Source organism: Hemibagrus wyckioides, linkage group LG01, assembly GCF_019097595.1.
Source record: "Hemibagrus wyckioides isolate EC202008001 linkage group LG01, SWU_Hwy_1.0, whole genome shotgun sequence".
NCBI classification, from domain to species: Eukaryota; Metazoa; Chordata; class Actinopteri; order Siluriformes; family Bagridae; genus Hemibagrus; species Hemibagrus wyckioides.
In genome coordinates this window covers 2,067,965-2,093,279 of record NC_080710.1, presented here as the reverse complement: position 1 = coordinate 2,093,279, position 25,315 = coordinate 2,067,965, and the positions used below count along the sequence as shown (strand labels likewise).

Below are 25,315 nucleotides of genomic sequence, written 5' to 3'. Positions count from 1 at the left end.
TTTATAGCTACGATGGCGTGCGCTAACGTGCCACAGCGTAGCTACAAACAGATAAAAAATACGACACGCTCTTTACCTAATGAAATACCGTAATCTTTGAAAGCTGCTTCTGTGAAACACTTGTAGTTTAACGTTACAGGAAAATAATCAACTACGTACATCGCTAACTCCGCCTCCTTCGTTTTCACCATCAAGTGGCTCGCTGCCACACCAAAGCTTGTTATGGGTCACACTAAAGACATGCAAATCGGTGTCCTAAATATGCCTCGGTCATTTGAATATTCATCAACTGCCCTCCCTGCCCCCCTCCTCCCCCTCCCTGGGTCTTTTGCTTGAACTTGTTCGACTTGCCTTGCATAATTAATTGCGTATCTCCTGTTTGGACAGAGAAATTGAATCCGTCAAACAAGGAAAGGAAATGAGGACGGCGTGGACGGAGAGAAAGAAAAGATGAATGCAGATTTGGGTGCGAGACATCATGCTCTGTATACAGTATATCATGTGAAGGATTGGTTGCCATGGTTACAAACCAATGTTATATCCAGGTGCGAAACTGATACCTAAATATATCTAATATTTATACCTAACTATATATAGAGACAAAAAGCTACAGGCGTTTCAAGAAAATTGGAGAAAAAGGTATTTCTACGGTCACTATTTTTAAGATCAGTTACTTCTCATGAAGCAGGAAGTGGTTTGAAGATCATGAGCCTTGATAAAAAGCCGGTTTGGTTAGCATGCCATTTGACCCCTAGCGACAGCAAACACAAGCTAATCATGGGGTCGCAGTTCAGCACCTTAACTCCAAGGTGTTGGAAGGGGCATGTAAGGGGCAGGGATTACAGACTGGGGCATCAGACACCAGAGCTGAAAGTGACATATTGCCAATTTGGCTGATTTGAGCTTTAACCCTGACTGCTACAAAGCCCTGAAACTGGAGACTCCTTCCATGATTGCTTACGATTCTATAAAACCTGGTTTATGTGGAGCGTCTGCTGTACGAGTCACTATGAATGATCTGTTGTTGTAGAAACAATAACATGCACCAGCTATACACACTGATCAGGGATAACATTCTGACCACTGACCACTGAAGTGAATAAGACTGTTGATCTCCTCATCATGGCACCTGTTAGTGGGTGGGATATATTAGGCAGCAAGTGAACATGTTGTCCTCAATGTTGATGTTAGAAGCAGGAAAAATGGACAAGTGTAAGGATTTGAGCGAGTTTTGCAAGGATTAAATCATGATGGCTAGACCACTGGATCAGAGCATCTCCAAAACTGTAGCTCTTGTGGGGTGTTCCCGGTCTGCAGTGGTCAGTATCTATCAAAAGTGGTCCAAGGAAGGAACAGTGGTGAACCAGCGACAGGGTCATGGGCGGTCAAGGCTCATTGATGGACGTGGGGAACGAAGGCTGGCCCGATCTGTTGGATCGGATCACAAGTTCCGATCCAAGTTTATGCTGGTTCAGATAGAAAGGGGTCAGAATACACAGTGCAGGATGGGTCAGGACTGTTTTGGCAGCAAAAGGGAGGACCAACACAATATTAGGCAGGTGGCCATAATATTATGCCAGATCAGTGTATATATCTGTGATTTGCAGCTGCACTACTGCAGGGCTGCTGTTACAGGAAATAAAACCAACACCTTACGACCAGTCAGAGTCCAGAACACCTAGAGTGTTTGCATGATGTGTGTTTTCTGTGATTGTGTCAGGAAAAGCTGAGTGCACCGCCACTCTGTGAGGAAGGATGACAGGAACAGAGTGGATCTGAGATCAGACCTGGCAGCTTGCTTGCCATCACATGACAAGGCCTTCCTCTATTCCGGGGTTCTCTTTTAGATCTTAAACTCCACTCCCTGAGCATTGGCACAACAGACAGCACATGACAGCTCTGGATGTGAAATTATTCAAATATTCTACATGTCCTGAAGAGGGATGGGGCCTCTGTCCTAGCGTACTATTAACAAATACTATCAATCATTGATATCATGGGTATGAAGGTGGTGGAGCTGCAACTGTTGCCCTAAAGCTGACTATTTTCCTATAACAAAGATAAGAAAAGAAAGAATCCACCAATTAATTACATTGACCTCCAAATGCTAATCAATGCCCCTGTTGTGCTGTCCTAAAGCTAACATAAAGATGATGATTAAACACCAGAACCAGAAGACAAGTGCTTGAAGAACTGAACCAGACAGAGGGAATTTTTCTGATTACTCAGTTTTTATCCAACTGATATAGTCCAATCTATGAGCCTTGATAAGGTTCTTGCTCAAGCAATCCTGGGAATGAGTACAAAACAATCAAATGTATTCCAGGACGGACCTCTACCACAAAACAAATGTGATGTACGTGAACTTGAGGACATTTTACCCCTGCTGTGATATGAGAGCATATGACAGCGGTGTCCTACATTTTCCGCTGACCCCATCAGACCACATCAGGAGCAAACGAACACTAAATAAAGAGTCGGAAACCATCAAAGCAAGAAGCAAAAGAGACAGATGCAGAAATGATGGGCTCTGCACAGCAGAGACTCGGCTGATAAAAGGATTAAGCGCTTCAGAGCTCGCTTTGGGGAACAGAAGACATTTATGGGCGGGCAAAAGGATGGGGAGAAAGTGTATTCACGTGCTTTTCCTTTTCCGAGCTGATCGCCTCTCTAACCTCCCGCTTCTTCACCGCACTATCAGGTGCCCACGGGGTGAATTCCACCTCGTATTAAGAAGAGCCCTTTCTACAGGAATAATCAGAATCTCTCTGCCTCTCTCCCTCGCCTAATGCACTAGTCATCTGCCCGGACTAACGTAAGGAGATTATCTTGGCAACGGCAAAGCTGTCATCTAAACTCGTTAATTTAATCCCCTAATCCGCCGATAATTGGCGAGTCTGCAACTGACATTTCGCTGCATGTTTGATATCAAAGAATATAAAAAGGACAGTCCTGATGGCTCGGTGAATCCAACCCGGTCCCAGACAGGCTCGAGCATTAGCACCAGCTGCTAACAGTGGGAACGCTAACCTGCGCTTACTCCGAGGGCTTGAAAATCTCCTCCATCCAGGGGAACTTTTCTTTTTTTTTTATTAGGTATTGACGTGGCCCAGGGACACTGCTTTTCAAAACTGACAATTAGCCATTTGATCCCGCTTTCTCCTGCGATGGGGCTTTGGAGGAAAACTTCACCGGTGTGTTTGTAGATGAAGCCTGCAGGGTGAGGCTTTTCAAAGCAGGCTTTTCTTCTCAGTGACGGAGCTGAGCGTAAGATGATTTCAGCACGTCCATTTGGGCGTTCGCGTCTCTCTGATTTAAAACCCTACTCCTTTACAAAGCAGATAACCGGATTCGAACGAGAAGACTCCAGAGAAGTCGGAGAGGGCTCAGTGTGTTTTATGGTGTTCAGAGATTTCTCTGACAGCACCAGCCAAACCATTCTTGTGCTAACAGCAAGAACAAGAAAAGCTACCAGTTCCCAAGATGAGTGGGTTAATAAGTCAAATTAACATTTCCCAGACTACTAAACAACCCCCCAGATCTCTTATTTACAGAAACAGCATCACATTTGGTGAGTAAGAAGGATGGTAATAAGTGATGCACTATGAGACAAGCATTACTACAACCGAAGGCCACTTTCCAGATTCCAAAGTTACAAGGAAGGAAAAGAGTTCTATCATATGCACCATAACCAAGTTCCACTCTATTTAAAGAATAAAACATGACAGAGTGGTGTGATTTATTCTGGAGGTGATTTATTCTTCTAAAACCACAGCATTCTGCCAACGACTGATCAACCAGCCTCTCCAATCCCCTCATCTTTTCATCTTTTGTTACTGTGAAACCGCAGTGTAAACTCCTCTGTCCTGAAGATGTTAGAAACCTTAGTTACAGCTGTACCTCTGACATTTACCCTGAAAACCCATCAGCGCTAAATAAACATTTCTTGTCACATATATTAAAGATGACACACATTCTTAAACCCTTTTTTTGTGGCATGTCCGTTAGAAGTTTCTGTAAACGAGCTGTAACTATTGAAAAGATAAAGATTCTTAAAACTTCACTATTTCTGACCAGTGAGATTACAGAATTTAGGTGTGCTGTGGTGAAGGTTAGATAAGCATCCACCATGTACTTGTTACTGACCTTCTACTTCTTCTTTTTTTGAAATAAAGTGGGTAACATTGTGAACCATGGTAAAAGGCCACTTTCACAATTTAAAGTAAAATATGGTCAAGAATCTGCTGCATGGAAAGCAAAATCCTCACACAACCTCCTCTTCCCTCACAAGAACTCTGGCCATCAGACTCTGACTCATCAGACTTTATTTGTGTGAGTGTGTATATGCACTAGATCTTTTGCAGTAAATCATTCCTTGGCCTTGGTCTGTTGCCACGTCTGGTCCGTGTCTCTGCAGGCCCCCAGCTCGCCAATAATTCCCCTCCATTTATTGCTCTTTCATTCCCTTCTTTTCTACAAACGGCTACAGTGTTTGTTCTCTCTCTCTCCCTCTCCCTTCTAACCCATCCTGCCAGGATTAGAGGGGATGTTCCCTAAAAGAAACAAAGCCTTTTAGCCTTCTCTCTCTCTTTTTCTTTTCCTCAGCCCGACCACAGCCGCTGTTTTCTTTCTGAATGCGTGCATCTGTTTTTACAGTTTCTTTTGATGGGTTTCGTTCCCAAAAGAAAAAAAGATCACAAGTCTTCCTCAGACCTCTTCTATGAGTATTTTCTCATTTCTGGCACTCAGGCCTTTGTATCCATGTATGCGGGTGCAGTTTTGTTTTCCTCGATACATTCTGACAGCGTAATGATTTTCGCATCGTTAAGACAAAAGGCTTGGCGCAGCAGCACAGTCTTCTGTCTCGTCTCGGTTCTGGTTTTTGTCTGTGTGTACATGAATACACCATGACGACACAATCTGTTCGTATTACAAATATACTGTGTCTCGGAAACAGCCTGATTGCAGACCTCCTAATGGAAGCAGCGTTGCAGAAATCGCAACATAGGTACATTTCTTGAGCTGTCGTCCTGATTCTTCTGTGCAAATGGACCAGAACATTGTACAGTTAAAATCCAGGCCTGGTTACGGTGCACCTCCAGTGCAGCTCAAATCAGGTAAATTCACCATAATCCTGCACCGTCTTGTTGCTTAGAGGTACCATAAATTCGGTTACTCTTCTTGCCAAGATACCATCTGAGGCAAAGATGGGCATGTGGGAGGAGACAAAAATGGCACAAATGACTGGTCATGATATATAGAGCTGAACAACATGCCACAATAATCAACAGAAGTGACAAAATGAACTTATGTTATTTCCCCCATGTACAGTTTCTGTACCTCTTATATCAAGTCTACTTTTAGGTTTCATACCTGTTATCCAGCTAAAATCTACCTTCTTCCACTTCTACTCAACCCCAAACAGATTCTGAAGCTCCAACCTGGTTCACCATACCCAAGTTTAATGTCTAATGTCTTTTATTCTTATAGTACTGACCTTTATTTGAATCTCTTGCTGTGACTACAACAAACGTTGCATATCTCCTGCTCACCCTGAGGAAGACAAACTGGACCGATCATGAAAGAACAAATCATTCATTCATCTTCATTAGCATCTAATATTCAACTTTCATGCTAATACCACCATCATCTCAGATAGATAACCTGCTGGGTCTCTGGAAAAACTATGGTGTAACTGCACTGTATTCTGGGACTTTTGAGTCCAGTGTTTGCTCGCATGTCTCCAACACTTGGAGCTGGATTTTTCTTAAACATGTTGAGTGAGAAGAGAAGTTTTGTTTTCAGGATCGAGCAGTATAACCTGATCATAACCAGATCATATTATAAGTTTGAGTAACAAAAATCAACCCACAAAGAGATTTTTTTTTTTTTTTATCTCAACGTGACTATGCTGGTTATCTGGAAATCTGGTTATGCTGCAACAGGATTGTGTAAAAAAAAATAAATAAAAAACTCCAGCAATTCTGATATCTTATTAACATATAAGCCAGAAGGGGAAAAAAAACTCAATAAGATACTGGAGTACTGTTTATTAATGTGTTTAAGAAATGAATTCACCAGATTTACACCTCCCTAATGTGCTGGACATACATACATACAGCTGTTCAGTGCTAACGGCAAAATCATGGAAAAATAAAAAACAATGGCCTGAGGGTGTGTTATAGCTACACACACACACACACACACACACCTTTTAACACAAGCCTTTACAGCGTTAACACAATGTTTTACAGTTTCCTCCTCAGCTTGGCTCAACACAGCTCTTTTTTTCCAGCTTTGTCCATAAATCAGCCAGTGATCTGAGACTCAGAGACATTTTAACACATCCTGTACAGCTAAAATTACATGTGGGAGAACTCAGAGAGAGAGAGAGAGAGAGAGAGAGAGAGAGGGAGAGGGAGAGAGAGATAGAGAGAGAGACTGGGGAAAATAATACTGTACATCTGAGCTAAGAGAGGTGAAAATCTACACAAACAGACTTTTTGCATGTGTACAGTTCTTAAGCTTTAGAACACAAATGACTTTTATGTCCTCAAAAATGACCTGTTTATTTCCAGAAATTACTAAAAAAAATTCTTAGTACTGGTCATGAGCTGAAGTTTCTGTCCGAAAATTAGATATACATGAACGTTTTTATTGAGAAATTTCCCGCTAACACTGGAGACTCCTTCCAAAGATGATAGAAAAAGACCGTCACTGTATTAATGACCGGTTGAGATATTGATCATCTGTTACTATAAAAACGATAACACATTAGAACGAGGGAACGTTCCTTACAGAGACTTCATCAACGCCTCGTGACGAGTCAGAGTCCAGAATTCAGCAGCGCAGTGGCGAAAAGTTGCTTTCAGTAAATTTCTGAAGTGATATTTTTCCTGTCTGCAGTAAACACATTTCAAAATGGCTGAATTTTGCTTGGGGTTGAAAAGAAGCAGGTAAAGAGAGAGGATGGTGTGAAAGGTTCTCCCAGGCCTCCTCGGTGATTGATGACTGATTATGAGAAGGTGAAGAAAACAGAAAGCAAACACTCATGCCTCTGCAGGTTCCATCCTGTTCCAAGAGTTCTCAAGAGATGTTCCTCAAGAAGAGTGGAGCCACCTTATAACAACAAAGTCCAGAGCTCCGAGACACAAACTTTCAAACAGCAGTAGATGGAGAGAGAGAGAGATAAAGAGAGAGAGAGAGTCCTCACTTTATATTTTAGCCTGAGTGAAGAAGACGACGAAGCAGGCGAGGTCAAGTTTTTGGATTCTTCTGTCTAGACGGCTTTTCATCTCGCCGCGGAGGATTTAGTGTTCCTTCAGGCGAGGAGAGGAGCGCAGGATGAAAGGACAGGGTTTTCCCCAAAGCTGGACTACAGATTAGCGCCTTGCAGGCTCCTTCTGGACCTCCTGCTCCTCTGGAACATGGAGAACATGGCTAGAAGCTCTGCACATCTCCTCAGAGCACGATCATGGCTTACGGCTCACTGACTAATGCGCTAGCTTCTGAATATGCAGGTGCACTCCAAGCCTGGAGGACGGCTGAGCTACGATTATTTATGGTCGGTTCAACTGAAGGTTGCATTTAAAAGAGTGTGTGTGTGTTTGGGGGGATGGTGTGAAGATGAACTTGCCTATTTTTTTTTGTCAGCATTGATGATCAAGATCAGAAACACCACTGTGTACGTGTGAGAGGCCACATCAACAACACCAAGTGGGCGTGTCCAAAACCACACACTCTCTAGTCACTATATAGTACAGACCACATAAACACCACCAAGTGGGCGTGTCCCAAACCACACTCTCTCTAGTCACTATATGTACCCTTCCAAGCAAGCAAGTGTTTAAAAAAAAAAGGGTAAGTTAAAAAATAAATAAATAAATGTAATAAACACATAACACAAAACAAAAAACTGAAAGAACAAAACAAAAAACTGAAAGAACAAAAAAAGCAAGAATATGATCATATGCAATAAAAAGGTAAATGTAAAGTAAAAGCTGAAAGAGCAGAGAGGTTCAGCTGCTTCTCTGTGTGCTGGAGGAATAAAAACATCTCCCCTGAATAAGCTGATGAATATTTTAGCTTCTCTCTCTCTCTCTCTCTCTCTCTCTCTTTCTCTGCGCTGCTGATCTTAAAGCCACAAAATAACACAAAACAAACCAGAGCAATATGCAAATGTACTGTTCTCTCTCCCAATACACACCTCTCTACCTCTCTCTCTATCTGCATCCATCTCTCTATCCCGTTCTCTCTCTATCCCTTTCTAACTCTCTCTCTCCCCATCCATTTCTCTTTCTCTCTCCCTCTCCATTCATCTCTCTCTCTCTCTCCCCCCTCCATCCATCTCTCTCTCTCTCTCTCTCTCTCTCTCGCTCTCTCTCCCCCCTCCATCCATCTCTCTCTCTCTCTCTCTCTCTCCCCCCCCTCCATCCATTTCTCTCTCTCTCTCTCTCTCTTTCTCTCCTCAGCTGAAACCATTAGAGCACATTTCCATATAAATTGTTGTGCTGCTAAACAAGCTTGTGTTATTGCAGTGTAAAGTTGATTCGGCGGCACAGCTGGCTTCTCGAGCTCGCTGTAATTACGTGTGTGTGTGTGTGTGTGTGTGTGTGTGTGTGTGTGTGTGTGTGTGTGTGGGCATAGTGTATCCTGCCTGCTGCACAATCGTCTCGTTACTCAAGCAGATCAATTAGTACCCTGTACACACACACACAGGAGCGGATTATGGGTTTGACGGTGATCAGAAACCTGATTTCATGCCTCACACTTTAAGTTTGTGTTTCATTGTGTAGAAAAGCGAGAGAATGTCTCTGCTGCAGTACAGTGTCTCTGTGTCTCTGCTGCAGTACAGTGTCTCTGTGTCTCTGCTGCAGTACAGTGTCTCTGTGTCTCTGCTGCAGTACAGTGTATCTGTGTCTCTGCTGCAGTACAGTGTCTCTGTGTCTCTGCTGCAGTACAGTGTCTCTGTGTCTCTGCTGCAGTACAGTGTCTCTGTGTCTCTGCTGCAGTACAGTGTCTCTGTGTCTCTGCTGTAGTACAGTGTCTCTGTGTCTCTGCTGCAGTACAGTGTATCTGTGTCTCTGCTGCAGTACAGTGTCTCTGTGTCTCTGCTGCAGTACAGTGTCTCTGCTGCAGTACAGTGTCTCTGCTGCAGTACAGTGTCTGTGTCTCTGCTGTAGTACAGTGTCTCTGTGTCTCTGCTGCAGTACAGTGTCTCTGTGTCTCTGCTGCAGTACAGTGTATCTGTGTCTCTGCTGCAGTACAGTGTATCTGTGTCTCTGCTGCAGTACAGTGTCTCTGTGTCTCTGATGTAGTACAGTGTCTCTGTGTCTCTGCTGCAGTACAGTGTCTCTGTGTGTCTGCTGCAGTACAGTGTCTCTGTGTCTCTGCTGCAGTACAGTGTCTGTGTCTCTGATGCAGTACAGTGTCTCTGTGTCTCTGCTGCAGTACAGTGTCTCTGTGTCTGCTGCAGTACAGTGTATCTGTGTCTCTGCTGCAGTACAGTGTCTGTGTCTCTGCTGCAGTACAGTGTCTCTGTGTCTCTGCTGTAGTACAGTGTATCTGTGTCTCTGCTGCAGTACAGTGTCTGTGTCTCTGCTGCAGTACAGTGTCTCTGTGTCTCTGCTGCAGTACAGTGTATCTGTGTCTCTGCTGCAGTACAGTGTCTCTGTCTCTGCTGCAGTACAGTGTCTCTGCTGCAGTACAGTGTCTCTGTGTCTCTGCTGTAGTACAGTGTCTCTGCTGCAGTACAGTGTCTCTGTGTCTCTGCTGCAGTACAGTGTATCTGTGTCTCTGCTGCAGTACAGTGTATCTGTGTCTCTGCTGCAGTACAGTGTCTCTGCTGCAGTACAGTGTCTCTGTGTCTCTGATGCAGTAAAGTGTCTCTGATGCAGTACAGTGTCTCTGTGTCTCTGCTGCAGTACAGTGTATCTGTGTCTCTGCTGCAGTACAGTGTATCTGTGTCTCTGCTGCAGTACAGTGTCTCTGTGTCTCTGCTGCAGTACAGTGTCTCTGTGTCTCTGATGCAGTACAGTGTCTCTGATGCAGTACAGTGTCTCTGCTGCAGTACAGTGTCTCTGTGTCTCTGCTGCAGTACAGTGTCTCTGTGTCTCTGCTACATTACAGTGTCTCTGTGTCTCTGCTGCAGTACAGTGTCTCTGCTGCAGTACAGTGTCTCTGATGCAGTACAGTGTCTCTGATGCAGTACAGTGTCTCTGCTGCAGTACAGTGTCTCTGTGTCTCTGCTGCAGTACAGTGTATCTGTGTCTCTGCTGCAGTACAGTGTATCTGTGTCTCTGCTGCAGTACAGTGTCTCTGTGTCTCTGCTGCAGTACAGTGTCTCTGTGTCTCTGATGCAGTACAGTGTCTCTGATGCAGTACAGTGTCTCTGCTGCAGTACAGTGTCTCTGTGTCTCTGCTGCAGTACAGTGTCTCTGTGTCTCTGCTACATTACAGTGTCTCTGTGTCTCTGCTGCAGTACAGTGTCTCTGTGTCTCTGCTGTAGTACAGTGTATCTGTGTCTCTGCTGCAGTACAGTGTCTCTGTGTCTCTGCTGTAGTACAGTGTCTCTGTGTCTCTGCTGTAGTACAGTGTCTCTGTGTCTCTGCTGCAGTACAGTGTCTCTGTGTCTCTGATGCAGTACAGTGTCTCTGTGTCTCTGCTGCAGTACAGTGTCTCTGCTGCAGTACAGTGTCTCTGCTGCAGTACAGTGTCTCTGTGTCTCTGCTGCAGTACAGTGTCTGTGTCTCTGCTGCAGTACAGTGTCTCTGTGTCTCTGCTGTAGTACAGTGTATCTGTGTCTCTGCTGCAGTACAGTGTCTGTGTCTCTGCTGCAGTACAGTGTCTCTGTGTCTCTGCTGCAGTACAGTGTCTCTGTGTCTCTGCTGCAGTACAGTGTATCTGTGTCTCTGCTGCAGTACAGTGTCTCTGTCTCTGCTGCAGTACAGTGTCTCTGCTGCAGTACAGTGTCTCTGCTGCAGTACAGTGTCTCTGATGCAGTACAGTGTCTCTGCTGCAGTACAGTGTCTCTGTGTCTCTGCTGTAGTACAGTGTCTCTGTGTCTCTGCTGCAGAACAGTGTCTCTGTGTCTCTGCTGCAGTACAGTGTCTCTGTGTCTCTGCTGCAGTACAGTGTCTGTGTCTCTGCTGCAGTACAGTGTCTCTGTGTCTCTGCTGCAGTACAGTGTATCTGTGTCTCTGCTGCAGTACAGTGTATCTGTGTCTCTGCTGCAGTACAGTGTCTCTGTGTCTCTGATGCAGTACAGTGTCTCTGTGTCTCTGATGCAGTACAGTGTCTCTGATGCAGTACAGTGTCTCTGCTGCAGTAGAGTGTCTCTGTGTCTCTGCTGCAGTACAGTGTCTCTGTGTCTCTGCTACATTACAGTGTCTCTGTGTCTCTGCTGCAGTACAGTGTCTCTGTGCCTCTGCTGTAGTACAGTGTCTGTGTCTCTGCTGCAGTACAGTGTCTCTGTGTCTCTGCTACATTACAGTGTCTCTGTGTCTCTGCTGCAGTACAGTGTCTCTGTGCCTCTGCTGTAGTACAGTGTCTGTGTCTCTGCTGCAGTACAGTGTATCTGTGTCTCTGCTGCAGTACAGTGTCTCTGCTGCAGTACAGTGTCTCTGTGTCTCTGCTGCAGTACAGTGTCTCTGTGTCTCTGCTGCAGTACAGTGTCTCTGTGTCTCTGCTGCAGTACAGTGTATCTGTGTCTCTGCTGCAGTACAGTGTCTCTGTGTCTCTGCTGCAGTAAAGTGTCTCTGTGTCTCTGCTGTAGTACAGTGTATCTGTGTCTCTGCTGCAGTACAGTATATCTGTGTCTCTGCTGCAGTACAGTGTCTCTGTGTCTCTGCTGCAGTACAGTGTCCCTGTGTCTCTGCTGTAGTACAGTGTCTCTGTGTCTCTGCTGCAGTACAGTGTCTCTGCTGCAGTACAGTGTCTCTGTGTCTCTGCTGTAGTACAGTGTATCTGTGTCTCTGCTGCAGTACAGTGTCTCCGTGTCTCTGCTGTAGTACAGTGTCTCTGTGTCTCTGCTGCAGTAAAGTGTCTCTGTGTCTCTGCTGCAGTACAGTGCCTCTGCTACAGTACAGTGTCTCTGTGTCTCTGCTGCAGTACAGTGTCTCTGCTGTAGTACAGTGTCTGTGTCTCTGCTGCAGTACAGTGTCTCTGCTGCAGTACAGTGTCTCTGCTGCAGTAGTGTCTGTGTCTCTGCTGCAGTACAGTGTCTCTGTGTCTCTGCTGCAGTACAGTGTCTCTGCTGCAGTACAGTGTCTCTGCTGTAGTACAGTGTCTCTGCTACATTACAGTGTCTCTGCTGCAGTACAGTGTCTGTGTCTCTGCTGCAGTACAGTGTCTCTGCTGCAGTACAGTGTATCTGTGTCTCTGCTGCAGTACAGTGTCTGTGTCTCTGCTGTAGTACAGTGTATCTGTGTCTCTGCTGCAGTACAGTGTCTCTGTCTCTGCTGCAGTACAGTGTCTCTGCTGCAGTACAGTGTCTCTGCTGCAGTACAGTGTCTCTGTGTCTCTGCTGCAGTACAGTGTATCTGTGTCTCTGCTGCAGTACAGTGTATCTGTGTCTCTGCTGCAGTACAGTGTCTCTGTGTCTCTGATGCAGTACAGTGTCTCTGTGTCTCTGATGCAGTACAGTGTCTCTGCTGCAGTAGAGTGTCTCTGTGTCTCTGCTGCAGTACAGTGTCTCTGTGTCTCTGCTACATTACAGTGTCTCTGTGTCTCTGCTGCAGTACAGTGTCTCTGTGACTCTGCTGCAGTACAGTGTCTCTGTGTCTCTGCTACATTACAGTGTCTCTGTGTCTCTGCTACATTACAGTGTCTCTGTGTCTCTGCTGCAGTACAGTGTCTCTGTGACTCTGCTGCAGTACAGTGTCTCTGTGTCTCTGCTACATTACAGTGTCTCTGTGTCTCTGCTGCAGTACAGTGTATCTGTGTCTCTGCTGCAGTACAGTGTCTCTGCTGCAGTACAGTATCTCTGTGTCTCTGCTGCAGTACAGTGTCTCTGCTGCAGTACAGTGTCTCTGCTACAGTACAGTGTCTCTGCTGCAGTACAGTGTCTGTGTCTCTGCTGCAGTACAGTGTCTCTGTGTCTCTGCTGTAGTACAGTGTCTCTGCTGCAGTACAGTGTCTCTGCTGCAGTACAGTGTCTGTGTCTCTGCTGCAGTACAATGTTTCTGTGTCTCTGCTGTAGTACAGTGTCTCTGTGTCTCTGCTGCAGTACAGTGTTTCTGCTGCAGTACAGTGTCTCTGTGTCTCTGCTGCAGTACATTGTCTCTATTGTACTACAGTGTCTCTGCTGCAGTACAGTGTCTCTGTGTCTCTGCTGCAGTACAGTGTCTCTGTGTCTGCTGCAGTACAGTGTCTCTGTCTCTGCTGCAGTACAGTGTCTCTGATGCAGTACAGTGTCTCTGTGTCTGCTGCAGTACAGTGTCTCTGTGTCTCTGCTGCAGTACAGTGTCTCTGATGCAGTACAGTGTCTCTGCTGCAGTAGAGTGTCTCTGTGTCTCTGCTGCAGTACAGTGTCTCTGTGTCTCTGCTACATTACAGTGTCTCTGTCTCTGCTGCAATACAGTGTCTCTGCTGCAGTACAGTGTCTCTGTGTCTCTGCTGCAGTACAGTGCCTCTGTGTCTCTGCTGCAGTACAGTGCCTCTGCTGCAGTACAGTGTCTCTGTGTCTCTGCTGCAGTACAGTGTCTCTGTGTCTCTGCTGTAGTACAGTGTCTCTGTGTCTCTGCTGCAGTACAGTGTCTCTGTGTCTCTGCTGCAGTACAGTGCCTCTGCTGCAGTACAGTGTCTCTGTATCTCTGCTGCAGTACAGTGTCTCTGCTGTAGTACAGTGTCTGTGTCTCTGCTGCAGTACAGTGTCTCTGCTGCAGTACAGTGTCTCTGCTGCAGTACAGTGTCTCTGCTGCAGTACAGTGTCTCTGTGTCTCTGCTGCAGTACAGTGTCTCTGCGTCTCTGCTGCAGTACAGTGTCTCTGTGTCTCTGCTGCAGTACAGTGTCTCTGCTGCAGTACAGTGTCTCTGTGTCTCTGCTGCAGTACAGTGTCTCTGCTGTAGTACAGTGTCTCTGCTGCAGTACAGTGTCTCTGTGTCTCTGCTGCAGTACAGTGTCTGTGTCTCTGCTGCAGTACAGTGTCTCTGCTGCAGTACAGTGTCTCTGCTGCAGTACAGTGTCTCTGCTGCAGTAGTGTCTCTGTGTCTCTGCTGCAGTACAGTGTCTCTGCGTCTCTGCTGCAGTACAGTGTCTGTGTCTCTGCTGCAGTACAGTGTCTCTGTGACTCTGCTGTAGTACAGTGTCTCTGCTGCAGTACAGTGTCTCTGCTGCAGTACAGTGTCTGTGTCTCTGCTGCAGTACAGTGTCTCTGCGTCTCTGCTGCAGTACAGTGTCTCTGTGTCTCTGCTGCAGTACAGTGTCTCTGCTGCAGTACAGTGTCTCTGTGTCTCTGCTGCAGTACAATGTCTCTGCTGTAGTACAGTGTCTCTGCTGCAGTACAGTGTCTCTGTGTCTCTGCTGCAGTACAGTGTCTCTGCTGCAGTACAGTGTCTCTGTGTCTCTGCTGTACAGTGTCTCTGCTGTAGTACAGTGTCTCTGCTGCAGTACAGTGTCTCTGTGTCTCTGCTGCAGTACAGTGTCTCTGCTGCAGTACAGTGTCTCTGTGTCTCTGCTGCAGTACAGTGTCTCTGTTGCAGTACAGTGTCTCTGCTGCAGTACAGTGTCTCTGTGTCTTTGCTGCAGTACAGTATCTCTGTGTCTCTGTTGCAGTACAGTGTCTCTGCTGCAGTACAGTGTCTCTGTGTCTCTGTTGCAGTACAGTGTCTCTGTTGCAGTACAGTGTCTCTGCTGCAGTACAGTGTCTCTGTGTCTCTGTTGCAGTACAGTGTCTCTGCTGTAGTACAGTGTCTGTGTTTCAGTACAGTGTCTCTGTTGCAGTACAGTGTCCCTGTGTCTCTGTTGCAGTACAGTGTCTCTGTTGCAGTACAGTGTCTCTGTTGCAGTACAGTGTCTCTGTTGCAGTACAGTGTCTCTGTGTCTCTGTTGCAGTACAGTGTCTCTGTTGCAGTACAGTGTCCCTGTGTCTCTGTTGCAGTACAGTGTCTCTGCTGCAGTACAGTGTCTGTGTCTCTGTTGCAGTACAGTGTCTCTGTTGCAGTACAGTGTCTCTGTGCCTCTGTTGCAGTACAGTGTCTCTGTTGCAGTACAGTGTCCCTGTGTCTCTGTTGCAGTACAGTGTCTCTGTTGCAGTACAGTGTCTGTGTCTCTGTTGCAGTACAGTGTCTCTGTCTCTGTTGCAGTACAGTGTCTCTGTTGCAGTACAGTGTCTCTGTTGCAGTACAGTGTCTCTGTGTCTCTGTTGCAGTACAGTGTCCCTGTGTCTCTGTTGCAGTACAGTGTCTCTGTTGCAGTACAGTGTCTGTGTCTCTGTTGCAGTACAGTGTCTCTGTCTCTGTTGCAGTACAGTGTCTCTGTTGCAGTACAGTGTCTCTGTTGCAGTACAGTGTCTCTGTGTCTCTGTTGCAGTACAGTGTCTCTGTGTCTCTGTTGCAGTACAGTGTCTCTGTTGCAGTACAGTGTCTCTGTGTCTCTGCTACTGAAGATTAGCACTACTGTAGCAGAAAGCAGGCTACAGGTAAATAATAAACAAACAAGAAAGTGATCTAAAGAAAGAAAGAAAGAAAGAAAGAAAGAAAAAGAAAGAAAGAACAGTATATTGCCAGATTGAGAGTTTTCCTCCAGCACTCCTCCAGATGCAATTTCTTTTACTTACACACACACACACACACACACACACACACACACACACACACACACAATGTGAAGTTGCCAGATGGATTGAGTTCAGTCAGATCATCAGAAATGTCAGACAGTTACATGCAAATACATAGTTATTAATAGGTAGGGTTGTCAGATTGACTGGATGGAAAAACAATGCCACCAAAGTGTCAATAAGACAGAGTGGATAGATGGATGGATGGATGGATGGATGACTGTAAATGGAGTGAGTCGTATCGATTACAAATTAGTTGCCAGATTGTGTATTTCCATGCATTCCCCTTCATGTGTGTGTGTGTGTGTGGAGATGATGGACATTTGACTGAAAACACACATTGAGGCATGTCAATATAACACAGTGTGTGTGTGTGTGTGTGTGTGTGTGTGGTTCATTGAGAGACAGGTAATTAACACGGACGTATTAACACGCAGCTCAAACACAGAGGATGTGAATCACAGAGGTCTGCATTCCACAGCCATGGAAGAAGAAGAACAGATTGAAATCGTCGTAATTAAATGTAACACAAACAAATTGGAGTAATTAATCGTGTGTAATTAGACGCAGTGTAAAGAACAACACGACTTCAGAGCAGAGAGAGAGAGACAAAGAGAGAGAGAGAGAGAGAGAGAGAGAGAGAGAGATGTGATTATCAGGGTTGCCAGATTTATTCAGCGAGATCACTCACACTGAAGGGATTACACCATTTAAAAAAATAATATTATTAATAAATGAATAATTAAATGTTATTTAGAATAATTAGCCTGGCATTAGCACCACAATGAGGGATGCCAGATTGGATGTTTTTGTGTCACATGAGCACGTATTTTTATATGCACGAGACAGCTCTAGATTGGAGAAGAGATGAAGATTAAAGCATATATTAATGTATTGTGATTATAACAGACTGGTGATGATTTTGTGGTGAGTTTCTCCACTCTGGCAACCCGCATGGAGGTCAGTAGAGTGTGTGCTGTAAATGAGCGATGCAGTGAGTAACGACACGTGAGCATGCTGAGTGATTGATGCTCGTTATGCACAGGAACGTGATCGGTTCCCAGGAGAGCGCTGCTCCCAGGGCTGTCCAGGTAAACAGATGCTCTAATTGGTCATGTGACTTTAATTATCATTCATATCTGTGATCATTCTGTACATGTTCATAATTTCAACTAATCCAAAAAAATAAAATATAATATATATTTTACAATATAAAGAACGCCATGACAACGGCCTGAACTCCATCCACCAATCAGATCGCTGCAATCAAATGCTGAAATTATTTATGTGAGATAAAGGAAATATCTTACAGAGTGTGATAGGTCTGGCACTGAATGACTGTGTGTGTGTGTGTGTGTGTGTGTGTGTGTGTGTAGGACTGCTCAATAGTCTTTTCATTTTGATTGATGGAGCTTCTTCACCACCATCTGGAAACAGAGAGATTACATTAATCACAGTCCGAAAGAGTGTGACCGGGAGTGGCGGCCTTCAGATCTCACACACACACACACACAGGCTAAGTATAACGAAACATTCATCAAGACTGACGTACTGGGGCCACACCTCCTTCACTGAGACGGACACACAGAGGACACGCCTCCTTCACTGAGACTGACACACAGAGGACACGCCTCCTTCACTGAGACTGACACACAGAGGACACGCCTCCTTCACTGAGACTGACACACAGAGGACACGCCTCCTTCACTGAGACTGACACACAGAGGACACGCCTCCTTCACTGAGACTGACACACAGAGGACACGCCTCCTTCACTGAGACTGACACACAGAGGACACGCCTCCTTCACTGAGACCGACACACAGAGGACACGCCTCCTTCACTGAGACTGACACACAGTGGACACGCCTCCTTCACTGAGACTGACACAGTGGACACGCCTCCTTCACTGAGATTGACACACAGAGGACACGCCTCGTTCACTGAGACTGACACACAGAGGACACGCCTCCTTCACTGAGACTGACACACAGAGGACACGCCTCCTTCACTGAGACTGACACACAGTGGACACGCCTCCTTCACTGAGATTGACACACAGAGGACACGCCTCCTTCACTGAGACTGACACACAGAGGACACGCCTCCTTCACTGAGACTGACACACAGAGGACACGCCTCCTTCACTGAGACTGACACACAGAGGACACGCCTCCTTCACTGAGACTGACACACAGAGGACACGCCTCCTTCACTGAGACCGACACACAGAGGACACGCCTCCTTCACTGAGACCGACACACAGAGGACACGCCTCCTTCACTGAGACCGACACACAGAGGACACGCCTCCTTCACTGAGACCGACACACAGAGGACACGCCTCCTTCACTGAGACTGACACACAGTGGACACGCCTCCTTCACTGAGACTGACACAGTGGACACGCCTCCTTCACTGAGATTGACACACAGAGGACACGCCTCCTTCACTGAGACTGACACACAGAGGACACGCCTCCTTCACTGAGACTGACACACAGAGGACACGCCTCCTTCACTTTACTGAGAGTGACTCTTCTAATAAATCTCTCTCTCTCCTCTGTTCTGTTCTGTCTGTCTCTCCTGTGTTCTGTTCTGTCTCTCTCTTCTGTTCTGTCTCTCTCTTCTGTTCTGTCTCTCTCTCCTCTGTTCTGTTCTGTCTCTCTCCTCTCTTCTGTTCTGTCTCTCTCTCCTCTCTTCTGTTCTGTCTCTCTCTCGTCTGTTCTGTTCTCTCTCTCTCTCTCCTGTGTTCTGTTCTGTCTGTCTCTCTCCTCTGTTCTGTCTCTCTCTTCTGTTCTGTTTCTCTCTCTGCTGTTCTCTGTCTGTCTCTCTCCTCTGTTCTTTTCCGTCTCTATCCTCTGTTCTGTTCTGTCTCCATCCTCTGTTCTGTCCTGTCTGTGTCTCTCCTCTGTTCTGTTCTGTCTCTATCCTCTGTTCTGTCTGTGTCTCTCCTCTGTTCTGTTCTGTCTCTCTCCTCTCCTCTGTTCTGTCTCTCTACTCTGTTCTGTCCTGTCTGTGTCTCTCTCTGTTCTGTCTGTCTCCTCTGTTCTGTTCTGTCTGTCTCCTCTCCTCTGTTCTGTCTCTATTCTCTGTTCTGTCTGTATCTCTCCTCTGTTCTGTCTCTCTCCTCTCCTCTGTTCTGTCCTGTCTGTGTCTCTCCTCTGTTCTGTTCTGTCTGTCACTCTCTTCTGTTCCATCTCTCTCCTCTGTTCTGGTCTGTCTCTCCCCTCTGTTCTGTCCTGTCTGTGTCTCTCCTCTGTTCTGTTCTGTCTGTCACTCTCCTCTGTTCCGTCTCTCTCCTCTGTTCTGTCCTTTCTGTCTCTCTCTCTGTTCTGTCCTGTCTGTGTCTCTCCTCTGTTCTGTTCTGTCTGTCACTCTCCTCTGTTCTGTTCTGTCTGTCACTCTCCTCTGTTCTGTCTGTGTCTCTCCTCTGTTCTGTCTGTCACTCTCCTCTGTTCCGTCTCTCTCCTCTCCTCTGTTCTGTCTCTCCCCTCTCCTCTGTTCTGTCTGTGTCTCTCCTCTGTTCTGTCTGTCACTCTCCTCTCCTCTGTTCTGTCTCTCCCCTCTGCTCTGTTCTGTCTCTCTCCTCTCCTCTGTTCTGTTTTGTCTGTCACTCTCCTCTGTTCCGTCTCTCTCCTCTGTTCTGTCCTTTCTGTCTCTCTCTCTGTTCTGTCCTGTCTGTGTCTCTCCTCTGTTCTGTTCTGTCTGTCACTCTCCTCTGTTCTGTCTATGTCTCTCCTCTGTTCTGTTCTGTCTGTGTCTCTCCTCTGTTCTGTCTGTCACTCTCCTCTGTTCCGTCTCTCTCCTCTCCTCTGTTCTGTCTCTCCCCTCTGCTCTGTCTGTCTCTCTCCTCTCCTCTGTTCTGTTCCGTCACTCTCCCCTGTTCCGTCTCTCTCCTCTGTTGTCTGTCTGTCTCTCTCCTCTGTTCTGTTTTGTCTGTCTCTCTCCTCTGTTCTGTCTCTCCCCTCTGTTCTGTCCTGTCTGTCTCTCTCCTCTGTTCTGTCTGTCTGTCTCCTCTGTTCTGTTCTGTCTGTCTCCTCTGTTCTGTCTGTCTGTCTCCTCTGTTCTGTTCTGTCTCTCTCCTCTGTTCTGTCTCTCCCCTCTGTTCTGTCCTGTCTGTCTCTCTCCTCTGTTCTGTCTCTCCCCTCTGTTCTGTCCTGTCTGTCTCTCTCCTCTGTTCTGTCTGTCTGTCTCCTCTGTTCTGTTCTGTCTGTCTCCTCTGTTCTGTTCTGTCTGTCTCCTCTGTTCTGTTCTGTCTGTCTCCTCTGTTCTGTCTGTCTGTCTCCTCTGTTCTGTTCTGTCTGTCTCCTCTGTTCTGTCTGTCTCTCTGGCTGCAGAATGAAGATAATTACAGCTCTCTCAGTAAGCAGTAGCGTAATTACTGCATTCACAGAGCAGGATATTAGCATCGCTAAGAGAGCAATTTACTCGCCACGGCCGCAGGTTATTGCAGAAACATGTCTCTCATACACACACACACACACACAAATACACACACACACTCTTACATTCAAATGTTTAGCAAATCAACTAGCATTCTGTCGAATGTCCTGAACAGGAGTAACACGACTGAAGCATATCGTCTAAACTCCATCCAGCGCATCACTGCACCGCCGCTACACTAGTCAAGCCATGCTGCAGGAGCTTGTGCTACACCGCGCTACAGATAACCATCAACTTCACATTCCATCGGCTATCTAATGCAAAGTAACTAATACTTCCGAAATGACTTCACTGACACAAAGGCAGCATCAGAAAGAAGTGGAATTAGCAACTCAGCTCATTTAACTTCTCTTATTCTACCACAGAAGTGATATCTGGATTCTGATTGGTCAGAAGGTGTGGACATAATTGCAGCTTATCACAGGTTTAAATTCACACACTTCTTCTAATATGGTATTGTTTTTAAAGCAACATCATGTGTAATGGTTGACAGGGTTGATGGAGAGTGTATAATAGTTGATGTTTGTTTGGAAGGAGTCTCCAGTGTCAGCGCTTTGGAACAGTCAGAGCTAAAGCTGTAACCTGAGCCTGTGTTTTTTTGTCCTTTAAGGGCAGTGAACCCCTGAAGCAGTGTCTCACCCCTGGCCTGAAAGCAGAGGGAGCTAGGTCTCAGCAGGAGAGCGTCTCTATCAGAGGCCTTAATGCCAGACCATCAGGAGCAGCCAGTGTGGAAGTTCATGCATCATTAGAAAAGGATTAATGAACCCGAGCTTGCTCATTACTCACCCGAGCCAGAGCGGCCAGCGTCCAGCTCTGGAGCTCCATTTGGCCTCGGAATCAGGTGTGTTAATTATCTTAGAGAAAATTAGACAATGTGTTTGAATGATGCGTCCAACATCCGATACGCCTTTAAAACAAACGTTCTTCACTAGAGGAACCTCAGATCATTCTCTTTCAGCTGCTCTCCTTCCTCAGGCTCTGAAAGGGATGACGCTAATGATGACAGCCCAGAGACTCGTCATACATCAGACACCTTTAACAACCTGTTAATTCAGCGTCAAACATGCTAACATTTCCTATAAATAATACGGAACCTCTTCAGGGTTCGGTTAGCGCCACTGAGGTGACACCACGCTAACCCCGCCTGATTAGCTTTCATTAACGCTGAGACACGGCAGCACCTTCCAGCGACGGCTTTTAAAAAAACAGCGTGATGCCGAGGCATTAATTAATCTCAGCAAGACGAATTTGAGGAATAGACAAAAGGCAAAAAAAGAGACTTAAAGTGATTAAGTGATTTTTTTTTCGCTGAGAAATATACACAATTTAAAATAAATGCTCCTAATAAACTTAAGTTGCAGAACTGCTGCTCTGTAATGTCTTTTGTTACTTGCGAACGATTTTAGCTTGTTGAATCTATGCTAGCATTACATCAATACTCTGATGCTAACTCTCATGTTAATTAGTGCTCAAAAAAAACCTCTTCCATAGCCGAGCACCAATCGCAGATCTCTATTTGAGTTTGAGGAGCACTAGTCCCTCCTAGCCCCACCCACACTTGGTTACTGTTGCTATACATGTCATAATTATTAAAACTGGGGGATGGCCAGCTCAGGTGGCTAGCTCCTGGTTCAGGTAAAAAGTGGACTCATTCAAAGGAAATGGGAAACACCTGCAACAAAGAAGTGAAAAAAATCTGACACTAAACCCTGCTGCTGCTGTTAGCCTGAGCGCGGTTAGCTAGCATACTTTTTACATTACATATTAGTGTAGCTAAGGTGATGATGAATCTGAACTTAGGCTTGAATCATTAGCATCTTGTTTAAATGAGCAAAGATCTGAATTGTTCCAGAAAGACTAATTAGGTTAAAGAGTGTGGTTTTACTCTGCTGAGAACCTCCAGCTAATTCTGTGCTGGGAAACCAGTCCCGTTTGATTAGCATGTACAAATGTGTGAGATTTCCGTACTAAAGGCAATATCATATTTATTAAGCTCTATCTACTAAGTGTCTCCTCAGGTGTAGTGTACAAGGCAGAACCCTTACAAGCCCCTGGGCACATCGTTTTCCTCACATCTGAAGCTTCCCTTTCAAAGTGTGTCCACAGGACATGTTAGCACACCTGCTAAAGCCAGGAACACTAAGAGCGGGGCTTGGGATCGTTCGACTGAAGGTTTAACACTTTAGAGACCATTTCATTTTCCAATAAAAACTGCTGATCAGTTTCAGGAACAGTCCCAGAACCAAATCTCTAAACATATGGAAAAGTGTTAGCATAAAAAAAACTAGCTTGTTAATTCTTTTCATATTTAAGATCTGATCTTTTTTTTTTCTTTTTAATCAGACTATGATTATGAATGGAGTCACAATGATAAAGATCATGTTAAAGGGGTCATTTCCTGACTCTGAAGCACTTTGCCTGTTCTTTCTCAGGCTATAACTTCTCCCAGTAGAACCTCACCTCCTGCCTTTATGGGTTATTCAATTTGGACTTGATTATGCTGTGTGGTGGTAATTAGTTTAAAAAAAAAAAGTGGATAAGGGGAGAACTCCGGCAGCACTATTGGCAGCAATGATTTTTTTTTTCTTTTTACGGGTGGGAGATTTAGAGAACTGAAGGAGCTTGGCTCTGCTGAAATTTTAATGATGCCATTAAAAGACAAGAGCTACAGAGCTCACGCTGATTCCTGTCCAGATGCCCAAAGACTGTGACATTCTGCACTCTCTTCCCTCGCTCTCCTTTTCTCCAAACTACGTTCAAAAGAGGCCTCTTTTTTTCCTCTCCGGAGATTACGCTGACAAGGCTGACAAGAAGAATGGCGGAAAAGCCATTATCCTTAACAGCGGAGAAGAGCAGGGGAAGTGCTGTGGTTGTTTGCTTGAGAAGAAGCTCAGATAAGAATCTAAGAGCAAAGAAATGCACCGCTAAAGATGAGCAGAAAGAAAAGGTCAGCTTTAATGAAGGGGTCTGCTAATGGCCAACATTAGCTCTTACCTTATGGTCATAAGGGTTGTATGAGTGGAACAATGCAGACAGCTCCTTGGTTCTTTGTTTTTTCTGTTAGAAGAGAGAAAAAAATTTGTAAAAGGATCACTGCATGTGAGAATACAAGGAAACACATTATTTTTATTTAAGACCATACCCGAAACCAGGCTGTAATGACAAAAGAAAGTGACTCAGATTGCTAAGCAAAAGAAAAGAAACACTCAAGGGTTATAAATGTGAATATTCTGCCTGCTGATCCTCTCGCCTTTCTTCCCCGAAACGGTTCAAATGTCCTTAATTTGTAATGAAATGCAAACGCGGGGGCTGGAGCTGATGTATGAAGGCACTTAATGCGATCACTTAAGGCAGGCAGAGAACATTATAAGCGAGTCTAATTAGAACATTGACCAGGCAGCGAGTGAGTTGAGGGAAACTGTGCTTCTTCATAGCTAAGAAAAGCTCCAGCATAGCAACACACAATAACATGGAGGTCACACAGATCCAACAGAAAGCTCCAAACAGAACCTCTCAATGAACAAGGATAAACTTCAGAATCCTCCCTAAAACTGTCCAGGACTCAGAACCCCAACCTCTGACCGGTATACCATACTAGACCTACATCTTAAAATCTACAAACTCATGACTCCCTATAAATGTACAACAACCTTTTTTATTAATAACACACTCAGCAATATTACACACGCCGTTCTTTCTTCACCATCCCTAACAACCTGGCAGGGTAACATCACCAGGGCAAGAATGGTAATCCCTGACAGGGCAAGATGGGTAGCCACCTGACATGTGGGCAAGGAGGACAACCACCTGGGCAATTCAGGTAACCAATTGGATAAGGAGGCTAACCTTGTAGACAATGACGATAACCAACATCAGAGTAAGAAGGGCAACCAAATTGGGTGGAAATTGGGCAAAGATAGTAGCCACCTGGATAAGAAGGGTCTCTTGGACATTTAGTGTAGCCACCCAGTGAAAAGGTTAACCACTTGGGTGACAGGAATAACATGGCCATGGAGGTTAACAAGGTAGGAAGGGACAATAACCACCAACATGACAGGAAGGATAACCAACAGGCAGGAAAGGTAAATCACCTGGACAAAAATGAATTATGGGAGCCATGTGTCAAAAAGGGGTAAACAACTGGGTTTACAATGTAAACACCTGGATAAAATAGTAAGGAATGGGTAAAAACAAGGGTAACCACCGATCAGGCATCTCAACAGAGAACTGAGCTGAGCTGGACACATGCACACACACACACATGTACAACCAAGATCTCAGAGGAGAACTGAACTTGTGCTGGACACGGACACACACACACACACACACATAACACACGCACAAAAAAAAAGAACTGAACTGTGCTGGACATAGTCAGAGACACACACACACTAAATTATCCTGTTTGCACGCACATGCCACTTTACATTTATATATATTTATATTAATCCTGTTTACATGTGTCGCTTTAATATCTGCAATCACTGTATACACCATTCTTTGCACATTGTCTTGTTCATTGCACAAAGTCGGCCTATATGTTGTTTGCCTGCACTGTCTTGTCTTCCTGTGCACTTCTATTATATGTCTAGTTCTTAAAGACTGCACCTTATGTATAATTTAATTTTTTTAGTTTAATTTTATATCTCTGTTATAGCTCTATTTTTGTCTGTGTCACTGTACTTTGTGTTATGTGTAGCACCTCTGGTCTAGGAGGAACCTTGTTTCACTTCACTGTGTACTGCATCTGCTATATATGGTTGAAGTGACAATAAAGCTTCTTTGACTTTGACTTTTGACTTTGATCAAGAAGGGCAACTAATATCAAGACCTGAAAGGTAGCCGGAAACGATCAGCCACTTGGTCAAGGAGGATAACCACCATCGTGCTGAAAAAGGTTATCATCATCATCAGCGCAAGAAAGGTAACTACCTTGGCAAGAGGGGCAAGAAACTGGGCTTGTAAAATCTGGGCAAGAAGGATGACCATCTAAGTGAGAAGAGGTGTGCTCAGGTCGTGTCCTTTATTAATAAAACACAAATAAGATGTCTAATCAAAATGCTCCTCATTTCATAATGTTACATCTGAAATCTCT

At 45.3% G+C, this 25,315-nt stretch overlaps 1 protein-coding gene across 2 annotated transcripts in view; it reads right to left on the bottom strand.

Moving 5' to 3' along the window:
- cdkal1 (CDK5 regulatory subunit associated protein 1-like 1) overlaps positions 1 to 25,315 on the bottom strand; it is a 240,396-nt gene that overhangs the window by 21,900 nt on the left and 193,181 nt on the right. For both annotated transcript variants that reach the window (XM_058389915.1, XM_058389925.1), the window contains one exon: positions 23,215 to 23,277. In XM_058389915.1, the coding sequence (XP_058245898.1) occupies positions 23,215 to 23,277 (63 nt within the window). The remainder of the gene's footprint in view (positions 1 to 23,214; positions 23,278 to 25,315) is intronic.